The sequence below is a fragment of the Bos taurus genome, chromosome 7 (assembly GCF_002263795.3).
Source record: "Bos taurus isolate L1 Dominette 01449 registration number 42190680 breed Hereford chromosome 7, ARS-UCD2.0, whole genome shotgun sequence".
NCBI lineage: Eukaryota > Metazoa > Chordata > Mammalia > Artiodactyla > Bovidae > Bos > Bos taurus.
The window spans coordinates 90,275,576-90,291,664 of record NC_037334.1 but is presented as its reverse complement, the minus strand read 5'-3'; the positions used below and the strand labels follow the sequence as shown (position 1 = coordinate 90,291,664).

General features: G+C 38.8%; 1 protein-coding gene across 1 annotated transcript in view; it reads right to left on the bottom strand.

Moving 5' to 3' along the window:
* ADGRV1 (adhesion G protein-coupled receptor V1) overlaps positions 1 to 16,089 on the bottom strand; it is a 541,233-nt gene that overhangs the window by 376,465 nt on the left and 148,679 nt on the right. The window contains exons 46-52 of the mRNA XM_010807603.4: positions 15,177 to 15,334; positions 14,940 to 15,086; positions 14,508 to 14,615; positions 10,507 to 10,771; positions 9,651 to 9,773; positions 2,457 to 2,679; positions 1,923 to 2,127 (exon numbers count right to left, since the gene is read on the bottom strand). Of these exons, the coding sequence (XP_010805905.2) occupies positions 1,923 to 2,127; positions 2,457 to 2,679; positions 9,651 to 9,773; positions 10,507 to 10,771; positions 14,508 to 14,615; positions 14,940 to 15,086; positions 15,177 to 15,334 (1,229 nt within the window). The remainder of the gene's footprint in view (positions 1 to 1,922; positions 2,128 to 2,456; positions 2,680 to 9,650; positions 9,774 to 10,506; positions 10,772 to 14,507; positions 14,616 to 14,939; positions 15,087 to 15,176; positions 15,335 to 16,089) is intronic.

Genomic DNA, 16,089 nt, shown 5'->3' with positions numbered 1-16,089 from the left:
CAGAGAGGAAATAAAGTGAGGGAACAAGTCATGTGAACACCTGGTCAGGAAGGAGGGTGTCTTCTTTCTTGCTAACCCTCCCACAGCCCATGTCTTAGGGTTACTCTGTTCTACACAGCAGCCACGTGCCACATGAAATGGCACCTTTCTTTAAGAATGAAAAATGCCCACTGGATTTGAAGACAAAATATGAAAAAAGGGATGTCAAATATTTCCTAAGTAATTCTATGTTGACTACATGTTGAAACAACAGTATTTCAAATATATTGGGTTAAATAAAACATGAAAACCGACTTCACGTGTTTCTTTTTACTTTTCTAATGGGGCTTCTAGAAAACTCAGAATTACCCAGGGGCTCATATTATAATTCTGTTGGGCAGAGCTGCCTCAGAGGAAGCTGACCTGCCTTTGGCTTCAGAAATGGACAAGCTGGGTAACAGAGTGATCCCACAACCTGTGGAAGCATTAGTAAGTTCAAAACTCCTTATTTTATCCCCCCAAACTGCTCCTTCTACAAAGGTTGTGTCTTGGTGAAAGGCACATTCATGCTCCTTATGGCTTTACCATTTTCTGCTGAATTGCTCATTTCTGCTCTAGTCTCCTACCTTGTCTACTTCAGTCCTTGCCCACGTACAACCTAGTCTCAATTCTATGAACATAATGTCCTTTAAAGTGTGAGTTAGATCACGCTCTACTTGAATGAATAAATGACTAAGTGAGTGAGCTTGTCACCCCAGCTCTGGTCAATGAGACATACAAAGAGGCATTTGGGAAACGTCTTTCTTACACCAAAAGCCACATAAAGCATCTCTCTTCTACAACTAGACATGAACAAACATGGACAAGAAAGCAGCAGCCTTAACAACAGCATCAGCTTTCAAACAACAAAACGAAAGATAAGCTTTGTGTTGGCAAAGTAGAGAAGCGAAAAGAATCCGAACCACAGTGACAGAGCAGAGCAACCAAGCAACTCCAAGCCCACCTTCTCTGTAGGCATACCCTAGGCGTTTAAATCAGCTTCTGTCAGGGTTTCCTCACTTGCAGAGTATTTTAAAAAAACACACGAGATAGCTGCAGCTGTAACTCTTAACTAAGAAATCAGGATACATTTTGCAAATAGGACCAAATGATGCAAAATGAAGAGGGACCTTTTCCTCACTGGCATAGGAAGCTGAAGGGCCTCCCAGGCGGCTCAGTGGTAAAGAATCTGCCTGCCAATGAAGGAGATGTAAGAGGTGCAGTTTTGATCCCTGGTTTGGGAAGACCCCTGGAGAAGGAAATGACAACCAACTCCAAGATTCTTGCCTGGAAAATCCCATGGACAGAGGAGCCTGGTGGGCTACAGTCCATGGGGTCGCAAAGAGTCGGACATGACTGAGTAACTAAGCAACAAAAGGATGTGAAGTCTGGGTGTGGAAGTCGACCTGGGAAGAACTGCATAGGTCTCTTTCCTCAGGAAAGAGCATGTCCATATGAACAACACACATGTAATCATAAACATCTCTCTCTCATAAAGAAGCAACAAAGGCATAAATGGACAGCAATGTATTTGCAGGTGATGAGTGTGACAAGACACAGTGTACAGTGTACTGGAATCCGCTTCACCATTACCCTCTGGAAACAAGGGTAACAGCAGAGCCAAACTCCTGGACTAAGGCCAGCTAGTACCATTCAAATTCAACCTTACAAAGAAGATCAGTAGCAAAACAAGGTCAAGTCAAGGTGACTCAGGGTCCACTGTGCCAGTCTATACATTTCAATCATCAGTAGAATTCACCTTATAATGCAGAGTCGGGGGTGAAGTGGGAAAGGGAGCAAAAGAGTGGCTTAAGACACTCAAAATATGAATCACTGAGTGTTGATAGCAGCTAAAAAGTAATACCGTGAATAAACCATTTGCCTTCTAAGTGTGGGATCTTTACCTGAGCAAATCCAACAACTCCATAGGCATCATCATTAGACAGAATAGTTATTTGTACATAACCATTAATACCAATCTCTGCTCCTCCTTTGGGATTTTTAAGCTGAACTCTGAAGGATTCGTCTTCCTCTGGAACTGTATCATCGAGGACATTTACCGCTATTATAGCTTCTTTGTCTCCAGGCTCAAATATCAATTCACCTGAACTAGCATAAGAAGTACATATGAAATAAGTCTATTGCAACAAATTAAAACCATATAAATGGTAGAGTAATCATAAAATTCTCATAATGTTGATTACTACTAAAAGTGCACAGAAATCATATTTCATTAGTAAAATTTTAATCCAAAACATAATTAATAGTAATTAACCTGGAAGAATAGATATTAGAAATACAGATAATAAGCAAACTTCTGGTTTATAAACAGCTTGTATATTTTGTGTATTTTTCCATCACTACATAAAGACTTAAAAATGAGTGCCATACAAAATTATGGTGAGATAAAGACATTCAACATAAAATGTTGGACCTACCTAGGAATAAAGTCAGACTGGCTTGAGACATAGGCTAGCTCATATATATGTGAGTGGGTGGCTCCTGCAAGAGCAATTAAATTTTTGCTTGAATTAAGGGACTTCACTGTAACAAAGGCTGCATCATAAGCAGATGGTGCTTCAAGAAGAAAAGAGAAGTGATTCAGCTCTGAATTCCAGCAGTAAAGCGCAGACACAGCTTGGCCAAGAAGAAGTAAGTGGACTGCAGGAAGGAAAGAAAAGAGAACCAGAATGAAAAGTGAATGTCAACTCACAGGCTCCCAACACTGGTATAGCAACAAAACTCTCCCACCTCCCAAAGCCACATTTAGATTGCTGAAGTAACTGAATACGGTACAATTTCTGAAACAACTGGATATAAACAATAATTTTAAAACACTGTGAAACAACCAAGTCAGTCTGACAATGTACCCACAACCCACTTAATTTGTTTAAAAAATCAAAAGCTAATAAAACCCAAATGGATTTTAAACTCTTGCATTCACCTTAGTATGTATTTATTGAATAGCACTGAAAGATACTTTCTAAAGTGAACAAGATCGGTAATTCTACCACTGAATGTTTCATTTTTGCATTTTCCTTTCCAGTGAATCCATATGAATTCACAATTGACAAATTATAAATAGTCTAAATGTGAGAAAACTTAATTAAACAGCTTAATGATATATTTATAATATAGCAATCCAGATTTATAATTTTATATACAGATACTAGACTACTAATATTAAAATATATTTAATTATTCCCCTCCTTTGGATGTTTACTTTTGTTTTCTCTTTGTCAATATTAACTAGAGACAGGGGTAATCATTTTATTTTCATCTGATAAATTCTTAAAGGTGCCCTAAGGATATTAGCAACTTTATGATCTTTGATTATATTCTGTATTCAATAAATACCAATATATTCAGTATACTCTGCCAATGCTTTTTGAAATGCTGATAGGAAAGCATTCTCTTAATAGTTCAAAGCAATGGCATATAATTATATCTACAAAAGTTAGGAGCAGAAGGGGGCTCACTACACTGTATATACCATTCAGCAATCTTCAGACTTAAAACTGGGAAGAAAAGTCAGAAACATGCACAAATTCCAATACTTGGAAAAACACACTGGAATAAGAAGATATCATATAAGATTGACTATGCATTAAAATAGCACACAGAACCAAAAACATGGGTCTTTCTACAGTTGTAGCCAATAGGTTAAAATGGAAAACCCCATATCCTCATTATTAAATATCAAGAACTATTGATCATGTTTATCTATGGTAATTAAATTAACTACTATTTCAGTTTAGTATATGTTACATAGTAAAGATCAAGAAAGGTTATTAATAAACTTGCATTTTAAACTAATCAAATATTTTTCATAAAGCTTTGTAAAATGGTACACAGTCAGTAAAGAGCAATCTCCTCAGATGAATCACAACCTCTCTCAAGTTTAACTGATTTTATAGTCTAACCAGAATCATAAACTGAAGTGTTCTGAATATCACTGATTATGTAGCTTAACCCTTAGAGATACACCCTATTCAAATCCTTGCAATCTCATTAGAATGACAAGGCAGCAAATAGATAATCAGACATTCAGAGCAGGAAATACACAGGCTCAAATCTACATATATGTATGCAGGGAGTACTTTCTCAGAAAATAGACATGCATATTTGTTTAAGATTATGATATTGGACAGAGAATTTATAAAGGAAAAAAATATTCTTAAATCTCTACCTACTCCAGGGAACAGAATTTTAACTAGTATTGATTACAGAATTCTCTTCCATAAGAAAGAAAAAATATCCCAAAGGAAGGCAATTGGATAAGATTATTTAAAAAGTGCATGTGGACAAAGAGAAGTTCCATGACTAAAGCCAACAGGAACTAAAGAGCCTCTTGATGAAAGTGAAAGAGGAGAGTGGAAAAACTTAAAACTCAACATTCAAAAAACAAAGATCATGGCATCCAGTCCCATCACTTCATGGCAAATAGATGGGCAAACAATGGAAACAGTGACAGACTTTATTTTCTTGAGCTCTAAAATCACTGCAGATGGTGACTGCAGCCATGAAATTAAAAGATGCTTGCTCCCTGGAAGAAAAGCTATGACCAAACTAAACAGTATATTGAAAAGCAGAGACATTACTTTACTGGCAAATGTTCGTAGAATCAAAGCTATGGTTTTTCCAGTAGTCATGTATGGATGTGAGAGCTGGGCCATAAAGAAAGCTGAGTGCCAAAGAATTGATGCTTTTAAACTCTGGTGTTGAGAAGACTCTAGAGAGTCCCTTGGACTGCAAGGAGATCAAACCAGTCCATCCTAAAGGAAATCAGTCCTGAATATTCACTGGAAGGACTGATAATGAAACTTAAACTCCAATACTTTGGCCACCTGATGTGAAGAACTGACTCATTAGAAAAGACCCTGATGCTGGGAAAGATTGAAGGTAGGAGAAGGGGACGACAGAGGATGAGATGGTTGGATGGCATCACCGACTCATGGACATGAGTTTGAGCAAGCTCCGGGAGTTGGTGATGGACAGGAAAGCCTGACGTGCTGCAGCCAATGGGGTCGCCAAGAGCCGGACATGACTGAGCAAATGAACTGAGGGCTCTTTCTTGGCATTCATGCCCTTACCTACCCCCGTATGTAATCAACCGCCAGCTCCCACATCTTGTGAGACAGCTTCTGAATTAATCTACTTCTCTGACTTTGACCTGGATCACCTACCGCTTTCCAAGCGCCAACATTCAAGATCTTTATTGTGAATTGTGATAAGAGCCCCCAGCTTGTCTTCTCTTACCAGCCTCTACGCTTTCTCCCATTGGCAATTCACACTCCATTTTGAAAACACACACACACACACACACACACACTCACTCACTCTCACACACAATCGCTGCCTCATTGTCTGTCTTCCTCTTTCTCTCTCTCTGCACCCTTCTCTTTTTCATCTCCTCACTGCATTCTCAGAAAAGGCACCCTAATACTTACCAGATAGAAACAATAACCCTTTAAGTCCCTATGGCCTATCTGATTTCATCCTCAGTTACACCCTGGACCACTCTCCCCTTACTGCCACACTGCCGTCTTCCAGGTCCTTTCCCAGACACTGACCTTTTTACCCACACTGCTCCTTTTGTCTAGAGCCTGCCTTATGCTCAAATCTTTGTCTCATCAACCCCTACTCATCCTATAGTTCACAAGTAAATGTTTCTTCCTTAAGAAAGCATTCTGGGCATCCCTTAGACTAGGTCATTCATCTTTGTATTATGCAAGTTATTTTTTTAATGGTGGTTATCTGAAATGGCAACCCACTCCAGTACTCTTGCCTGGAAAATTCCATGGACAGAGGAGCCTTGTAGGCTACAGTCCATGGGGTTGCAAAGAGTAGGACACGACTGAGCGACTTCACTTCACTTCATCTGTTTGTAGCCAAAAACTTAACTTGTATGATTATATATAATGGCCCTTCTTCCCTAATAGATGTTAAAACTTCTTCAGGGCAAGAACTATACCTGATTTTGCTTATCCCTGTCTTCTCGGGGTTTACCACTGTGCTGGGCACATAACTGGCACTAAGAAATATCTATTAAATAATGAAGGAAAACAGGGAGAAGGGGAAGTTAGGTTTATATGTCTTGGCAGTCTTTGTCATACTTATTTTTCCTTTCATTTAAAGAATTCAGTCACTAATCTCTGTCAAGTCATTAACCAGAATAAATATGTAATCCTCCAAGTCATGGCTGCAATCTAATACTTTTAATAAAATATTTGACATGTTCAAAATAAGAAAGTCCTTGTATATTATTTAATGCATAATTTCAGCTTTCAGGAGATCTATAATAAGCCATTCTAAATAATTACCTATAATCTTTTCATACTTCTGCATCCTCAAGTCACAGAAACAAAAGAAAGAAAGAGACCTCACAATGGTCCCTTAACAAGCCTCTGGCAGAATTTTTCACAAATTCTTTTAGAAAGTGTGCCTATTCTATTTTTTTAAAGTCTTTAAAGGGAATTCTGTAACTTCAATTAAAGGCCCATTCAGGCAGCACTCTTCATCCTTAAACACATTCATTAGGCAACTTTTTGAATCATAATAAGTAGCTCAAGATGTAGTTAGTCCACTTGAAATCTTGAGGTCTGAGAAAAATAAAAAGAAAAAAAATGATAAAGGCACAAAATCAAAGGACAAGCAGACAAAAACTAGACAAATATATGATGGAAGATACGGAATTTATTCAGTTAGTCGATTGTTGAGTGAGTGAGAAGAAAGTCAGAGGTGGCTGTCACAGAATAGCTTCGTAGACCGACAGGCTGTCAGAGGCTGACAATGTAAAGGGAAGGTATTTAAGAAAAGTGTGAGCAGAGCGGAGACAGACAGGGGGGCTGGCAGCAGACACAGGACTCGTGCGGAGGCAGGAGAATGACAGAAGAGTCCAGAGTGAGGAGAGCACACAGCGTGGACACCTGCGAGGACACGGGGCCGAGGCGGGGGGAGCAGGACCCACGGAAGCCAGATAAGCATCCACCACGAAAATGAGGTAAACGGGCTCCGAGTCCTGGGCAGTGGCTGCAGTGGCTGAAGGTGACCATGTCTAAAGGTTCTAACACCTGCCCAAGAAAGCAGCAGTCGGGCACCTAAGAGGAAAACCCACAGATTCCTGCATTTGTGCAAGATTCCCTCCTCTTCTCAACAGCATTTTCTCTGTCGATTTTTAACTCCTGTGAATTCAACGACCCCCACAGGTCAACAGGTCCTCTTATTCATGTCCTCCTGATTCAGTCCCTCACCTCTAACTGCCCACTAAGGATTCTCCATTCCTCTGGCCTGGGCGGCTGCACACAGCACAGCATGTCCTACACAGCGAAACCAGGTGGGAGTCGTAAAACACACCTTGGGTCGTCATCTGCCTTTGAAATGCGTGTGAGGATTTCTCTACCTCAGTAACGTTCAGAGTGAGTCCAGGGACCCCTAAGAGTCCTTGAGACCCCCTAAGAGGTTCTATGATGGCAAAACGACTTTCCTAATAATACCAAGACACTCTCTGTCTACTTCACTCACATTCTCTCATGAGGGCCCAGTGGGATCTCCCATAGGCCAGATGACTGATACTATTGCAAAAGGCTAAATTACAGATACAGACATGAGAATCCAGCTATTAAACTAGAAAGTAAAGAGATCTACAAAAAAAAAAAAAAAAAGCCAGTGCCACTCTTCTTATAAAGGTTTTGTTTTTAAAATTAAGGGGTATACTATTTATGTTGACAGGTAATGAGTTTATTGCTGTCATTTTTCAATGAATATGGAGAAGGGAACAGACACCCACTCCGGTATCCTGGCCTGGAGAATTTCACGGACAGTACGGTCAGTCCATGGGGTCGCAAAGACTCAGACACAAATGAGAGACTTTCACTTCTCACTTTTAAATGAATTAGTATCTTCTACATTTCTCAGTTTTAATTTCTAATATATCAATAAATATAATTCACACAAACCAAAGCTCTTCAGGGTCCTCAAATTTTTTAAGAGGGTGAGAGGTTTCTAAGAACAGAATGTTTAGGAACTGCTGGACTACCCCTGGGCACAGTTCAACCCCCGGGCCTACCATTCCAGACCTTCTTGCACAGGCTCTAGCCTGCCTGTCCTCAACCCTGCCACCACCGATTCTGAGTCCAAGCCTCTGTCCTCTGCACTCCAGCCTCTTCACTGTGCCCTCAACGTCACACACTTCTGCCTTTCTCTTTCACTCCCAACTCTGCCCCTGCCCACAGTATTCCCTAGCAATGCACCCAGGCACAGCTCCAGCTCCCCTCTCGGACCTTTTAACCACTCCAGTGCTATATCATTCACACAGCTAACGGTATCAGTACTTTATGTTGAATATTTCTCTTCATATTTTTCTTGCTTCTCCAATCAGACATTAAGCCTTTGAAGGTGAGGGATTCTTCACAACTTTGAACACCGACTTACATATGGCTATTTAACAAATGATGCTATTTAATTCATACTGCATTGCTGTGTCTCAGTTTGCAAGTGGGACCCAGATTTATTCGCCCGCTGAGTCGCTCGCGGTTGGCCTCTAAGTTCCACGGGGCACCTCACAGGAGACACACTGTCTCATGCTCTCGCCTTCTGAGCTGTTCACACCTGCTCTGGGAGGCAGCCTCCAACCTCACGAGGTCAACTGTCCTTGGCTTCTTCACCTCATGGCTACTAGGTGCCTCTCAGCTCAAGTGCTTTCTTAGCGACTGAAAATAATCCTACAGCCTCAGATAGCATTAACCCCGTGGGTTCTCACTAACAGACTTGGGGAAACCACTGAAATTATAAGACTGCTTATATTTCTGATGTGGATTTAAGGTACAGAGGACCAAGAAAGGATTTTGACTGAAGGAAAAAGTTTGGAGAGAGAAGGAGGAAAGCAGAATTCTCATAATTATTTTCTGACTTTAAACAAACTCTTAAATGTGGATATTTGCTATCCCACTTATAAATATTTTCATTTTTAAAAAAGTGTGTAGAATGTTACTCTGCATTTTCTCTAGACAAAAGAAATACATTATCTTTATTTATCCTTCACTAATAATTTTCCTCTTAAAATTGATGCTTTTGAACTGTGGTGCTGGAGAAGACTCTTGAGAGTTCCTTGGACTGCAAGGAGATCCAGCCAGTCTATCCTAAAGGAAATCAGTCCTGAATATTCATTGGAAGGACTGATGCTGAAGCTGAAATTCCAATACTTTGGCCACCTGATGCGAAGAACTGACTCATTGGAAATACCCTGATGCTGGGAAAGGTTGAAGGTGGGAGGAGAAGGGGACAACAGAGGATAAGATGGTTGGATGGCATCACCGACTCTATGGACATGAGTTTGAGCAAGCTGCAAGAGTTGGTGATGGACAGGGAAGCCTGGCGTGCTGCAGACCGTGGGGTCGCAAAGAGCTGGATACGACTGACCAACTGAACTATTTTAGTCATTCTGATTCTTCTCAAGCGCAGGGTCCACTCCTTTTGAAATTCTAAGAATTCTGGAAATATTATTGAAGAGATCTTAATTTTACATCCATATGAAAGTACCTAGAGTGATACTACTTCTAATTCAGTAAGACTGAAACCATTCCAGCTTTTCACACTTCCTTTAGGATCTGTTAACATTTGAAATGCTTTACCTATTCCTGAAGCTGCTGTGAAAGAGTGGATCTTATTAACAGCTGCAAAATCCAGGGATTGAAAATATCTGAAAGAAGACTGTCCTGCCTCCCAGACGAAAATGTCAACTGAATTCTGATCTCCTACAATAACAGAATAAAAGACCAATCTGAAGGCAAAAGTTACAGAAAAAAAAAATGACAAAATTACACAATAAAACTATAGTAAAAATGTTAGATTTAATTAAAGAAACAAACAGTATGACATTTCTTCAGAATTCATTCAGTTAAACAAAAATACAACTTGGAAACACTTCAAAAGTCTTTTTGCATTCACCACAAGAAGTATAAGCATGGGTTAGCCTCTAATTATGATTTGATATCAAAAAAAGAATACTGAAGTTTTACTTTTTAGGAATGTTGAAATTTTACCTATGAAACTACCACTAAACAGAAAAAAAGCATATCTGTATTCAGAGAGTATTTTTAAATGGTCTCATCAAAAGTCACTTGGTACTATTTATTACCACTGCAGGCTATCCATAGCATCCTAAGCAGTCATATAAAAAGTTACCTGTTTGCACATAGAGTGTAAAATCTTCCTAATTCTTTCTACTTCACCCACCCAACTCCAGTTTTATTTTAGTATCTTTAATGCAGTGATTCAGAAAACCTACAAGTTATGGACATAACACTTAGAATGTTTTTCTTTGTTCCCCAAATCCATCTTTACCTGACAGTCAATAGATCCAATGAGAAATATTCTATGGATTAGCCAAAAAAATTATTACAAGAGTATTTCCATATGAACATAATATGAATGCAAAGTACTTCTGATAACGACTGTATATGGCTTGCAAACACTCTATGGTCTTACCTAGAAAGATAGCTTTGGCAAAAATTAAATAAATATCATCGCCTGACGTCAAGGCTTCCACTTGTGTCGTTCCACTGATGGGAACTTCCTGGAAGTTAGTAAACTCATTGCTGGACCACCTGAGTAAAAGGGAGTTTGACCTGGCATTAGCCTGGGCAATGGCTAAAAATACAGCGCCGCCTCTGGTGAACAAGGCCATGCTCAGCACACCTCGGACAGAGAGGGTCTGATGCCACACAAAGCTTCCTCCGTTCCATCTGAAGACCTGCAGGGAACGATCAAAGGCAAAACGCTCATGACTAGGAATTTAGCACTTGTAAGAATGGAGCCAAGATCATATGTCACTCTCTAGGACTCTTTAATTTAGTTAGGAAGATACTTTCATAAATGAGACGATATCAAAACATGCTTTTTCATTGCTCTCTCCCTCTTTTTATCTCTGTGTGTGTCTCTGCATACACAGAGATTTGAAGAGAAGTTATTTGAAAATAAAGTTCAAATATACACCTGGGCAGGGGTGGGTGACAGCAAGAGAAGAGAAATTCAAAATCAGAAAAAGAAAATTGCTTAAATACCAAAACTTTAGAACTGGAAAAGAAACTTTGCTACACCATATTATCATAACTCACTGCTCAAGCAATAGAATATGAAGATAAAACATCTAAACTTTTTACTCCTGAAGGTGGCAATGCATACAAGGTTTCAAGTGAGTGTTCATGTACTTAAAACTAAAAGAAAACCCCGAATCCACCTGATTTCTTATTCCATCTGGTTAATTTCACAAAGATTTACATATAAGCCAAACATTATGCAAGAAGTTATAGACAGAGTTGCTTCTCCCTTTATGGATCTTATTAACTAGAAGAAAAACACAAATAATAAACACATAAATAATTATATAAATGTATGATTATTAACCTGAGACAAGTGCTGAACATAACAATTAGGAAGGTATGATAGAGAATTATGACTCTCCTAGGAAATAAAATGAGAAAGAATGGCATGACAGATTTTCTAAAGTAGAAAATGTTCGTCACAACCTGAACGAAGACTGGCCCCGCTGGAATGGAGTTGACAGAACCGGGGCAGTGAAGATCAGACAGGACAGGTAAGATCATGAGGTTCCTTTTGTTGGGTGACCATACAATTTATCACAGGGTGAAAGAGACAATCATTGTAGGAAGGGTGAAAGAGATGATCTTAATCTTTGCAGGACAACAGGCATAACCCAGCACTGTGCTGGGCAAAGAAGATGATACAATTATACTATTAACTATCTGTATTAAATAATCTAGAATTTATTCCAAACATAGTTGGAAATCACTGAATAACTTTAAAATGAGGAGGAACATGAATTAGTATTTTTTAAAGATTACTCCAGCTACTTGGCACATGGATCTGAGGAGGTCAGAGAAGTTTGGAGAAACAGCTAGAAGGCTACTACCACCAGTGTGCTGAGAAGTGACGAGGACCTGGATTAAGGGAAGGAGAAGCAGAGATGAAAAGAACTGCCCATATTCAAAAAAAGTATGGGGGATATAATCAAAAAGAGTTTATAATAAATTAGATGGGAATGAATAACTAGGAAAAAGTCAAGAAAGTTATAACCCAGCATTCTATCTTGAGCAATCATATTTATGAGGGTACTATCTCCCAAGACAAAAGCAAACACTTGAAACAAGTTTAATGGAGAAAATCTACAGTTTAGCTTGCGATATGTTAAATCTTAGCTACATAAAATATATCTAAGTGGACATGCCAACATGCAGTTAGACAGGAGGTCCAGAATACAGAGAAAAGGCTACTGGTAAATTTGGAAGATAGCCTATAGGCGATATTCAGAGTAATAGGACTGATAAAAATACTCAGAATGAGTGGAGAGGGAAAAAAAAAAAAGAACTGTGAACCAAAACTGAATGTGATATCTGCAGGGCAGCAATGGAAACACGGACATAGAGAAGAGACGGGTGGACACAGCACGGGAAGGAGAGGGAGGGATGAACTGGGAGAGCAGCACTGAAACTCATACTTTACCAGATGGAAAACAGACAGCCTGTGGGAATTTGCTGTACGATGCAGGGAGCTCAACCCCATGCTCTCTAACAACCTAAAGGGGTGGGACGGGGTGGGAGGTGGGAAGGGAGGTTTAAGAGGGAGGAGACATACTTACACCTATGGCTGATTCATGTTGACCTATGGCAGAAACCAACACAATATTGTAAAGCAATTGTCCTCCGATTAAAAATAAATTTAAAACAATTTTTTAAATAACAACTGAGAAAAAAAACTGAACCTGAAAAACTCCAAGATATCTATGTTCAGAAAAGGGAGAAGGAAGCAGCACTGGAGACCAAGAAAGATGACACAGACAAACAGAACAAAAATCTGTGTGGTGTCCCAAAAATCAAGGGAAGAGATGCTTTAAGTTTGAGGATGAGTGACTGTCAAATGCTAATGGGAAGTAATGCAAAATAATGGCCGACAAAAACACCCACTGTATTTGCAAGCCAGGTGTCATCAGTAATCATGAAGAAGTTTACGAAGCAAGTAGATGATTCTTTCAAGGTATCTTACTACAGAGGGGAGAAAAGAAATGAAACAAGAAGTAAATGGGGGGTGAGATCAGGAGATAAATCACTTTTTAAATGTAAAGATTATTACACAGATTGGAAAAAGTTGGCTTAAGGCTCAACATTCAAAAAACTAAGATCATGGCATCCGGTCCCATCACTTCATGGCAAATAGATGGGGAAACAGTGGAAACAGTGGCTGACTTTGAATTTCTGGGCTCCAAAATCACTGCAGATGGTGATTGCAGCCATGAAATTAAAAGACGCTTGCTCCTTGGAAGGAAAGTTATGACCAACCTAGACAGCATATTAAAAAGCAGACATTACTTTGTCAACAAAGGTCCGTCTAGTCAAGACTATGGTTTTTCCTGTAGTCATGTATGGATGTGAGAGTTGGACTGTGAAGAAAGCTGAGTGCAGAAGAATTGATGCTTTTGAACTGTGGTGTTGGAGAAGACTCTTGAGAGTCCCTTGGACTGCAAGGAGATCCAACCAGTCCATCCTAAAGGAGATCAGTCCTGGGTGTTCATTGGAAGGACTGATGTTGAAGCTGAAACTCCAATACTTGGCCACCTGATGCAGAGAGCTGACTCAATGGAAAAGACCCTGATGCTGGGATTGAGGGCAGGAGGAGAAGGGGATAACAGAGGATTAGATGGTTGGATGGCATCACCCACACAATGGACATGGGTTTAGGTAGACTCTGGGAGTTGGTGATGGACAGGGAGGCTTGGCATGCTGCAGGTCATGGGGTCACAAAGAGTCGGACACGACTGAGCGACTGAACTGAACTGAACTGATAATAATCTGATAAAGATGCTAGTGACACAGTAGAGGGAATAACTAACCCTTATGAAGGCAAGAGGGATGCCTATGTGAGGAACCTGGTTTTTATAGAAGAAACACTTCTGCCATTGCAACAGGAGGAGGAATAAGACTGGGTATTGGGGGCTTTCTGAATCTGGGGTTGGGAAGATGAGTAATCTCCACCTTGTAGCTCTCATTTCAACAAAGTCATAAACTGAATGTGAAGAGATGAGAAGCAGGTATGGAAGTTGGAGGAGTGACAAAAATTATCAAGTAAATATTTATTAAGACACTGTGATACAGCTTATTAGACACATATGGGATTTCTGGGGTGATGGTATGTGCCCTGTTGGCAATGTTAAGATGAAGCTCTGTGAAACCAGCTGTGTGATTTTTCTCCATGTTTTCCAATGCAATTAAATTCTAATTAAATATTCATGCCTATTTTTACACTTGGTTCTTGAAGACTGTATCATTTAAAAGTTAACTGTGACTAATCAATATCTATATTCTTACTACTTTATCATAATCAAATTATGGTTTTCTTTCATACCAAACCTGCAGACTAAACCTTTGATGTGTTTCAATGATTATACTAAAAAATTCAGTTTAAAAGAATCAAACCTGAGTTAATTGAGAATCATCACTTTGACTTGCAACAATCAAATAATCTTGACTGTCTGAAGTAAAATATCTTACTTGAGAACTTTCTGAAATATTGATTCTTTGTACCTGCAAAGAATACAGAATAGTGACGATAAAAATTTAAAGGAAAGTTTAAGCAGAAAATTCCTGAATAGAGTAAAGCTGAGTAAATATTTGAAGCTCAAAACTTGAAAAATCATTCTGATCCCTAGGTAAGCACATCTTTGTGTCATTTCAAGAAAGACAAAAATATCCCTGGATTAAGACAACTTACTAAATGTGTGTTAACTTACAAAAGCCCTTTATCATGTTAACATAGAACATATACTATCTTCTATTTAGCTCAGTCTCACAAATCTGATTTTTCTTTTAAATAAAGCAATCTACAAAAAAAAGTGAAGTTTTTTTTACCAGGAATAATTTGAATCCAGATGTGAATGTATACACACTATTAACAGAAGACTTTTCTTCATTTCTTTCTTCATGAGTAATCACAAAGTAGGGGGAAAGACCAATATTAAAAGCTTCACATGTTTTAGGATTTTCTATACTTAAATCCTGGGAAACAAGGAATAATAGGAAATCAGGAGGCATCCAAAATCTACATGTACATTTTAGTCTGTGTACCATAACGTAAGTGATGCTTACCTCAAATGGAACAAAAATCCCTTGCCATCGGTAAAGAGTAGAAGATAATTTTCTTAACATTAAACCATGTACTGAGTCTTCCAAAGTAAAGAAACACCAGCCAGAAGCTGATGCTTCCAGAAAGCTTTGAAACATAGAAAACATAACATCCATTCCCCCTGAAAAACATAAACCATGGTTTCCGTGTGTAAAATCCTCTCCAGACTTCACCTAGTCAGTCACAGTTTATTTAAACAATGAAACTAGTGAGTTTGTTACTAGAAATGAAAATATTTCCATGGTAAGCAAGTGCACGCATGCGTGTGTGTGTGTATATAAGAAAGAAAAGGGACAAACTAGAGAATTTCAAACCAGTAACAGTGTCAACTTACAAAAACAAGAAAAATTTTTTATATCTAAACCCACAAAGACTTTTCCGGAGTATATTTATAAATAAATATTAAATGTATACTGTAAAGAGAAATATGTTCAGTATGATTTTTATCAGCTTCCATAAAGATAATGAAAATACAACTGAGAAGTTTAAAATAAACAACTTTTATGGAAACATGCTAAATGCTAGGTTTTAAAAACTTAACACTATTAATTTGAAACTACCCCTATCCAATAATTTCTAACTTCACGTGTTACATATTTTAAGAATGCCAAAGCAGACTCCCTACCAGTGGCTATCAAATTCGATCAGCCTGCATCTCCTAAAATTTTGTGCAATAATTACATTTCATACATGTCCTAAAAGTCTGTGCTACAATTAAACAAAAACAAAAAAACTCCACCTAATGGAGAATACCTTTTAAAAACCCTCCCATGTTCTATTATCACAACAGTTTCCCATAGAAGGTCAGTTCTTTACAAACTTTAGTTAATGGTGCAAACATAACATACCAAGAACAAATGTCAAGGTTGAAACCTG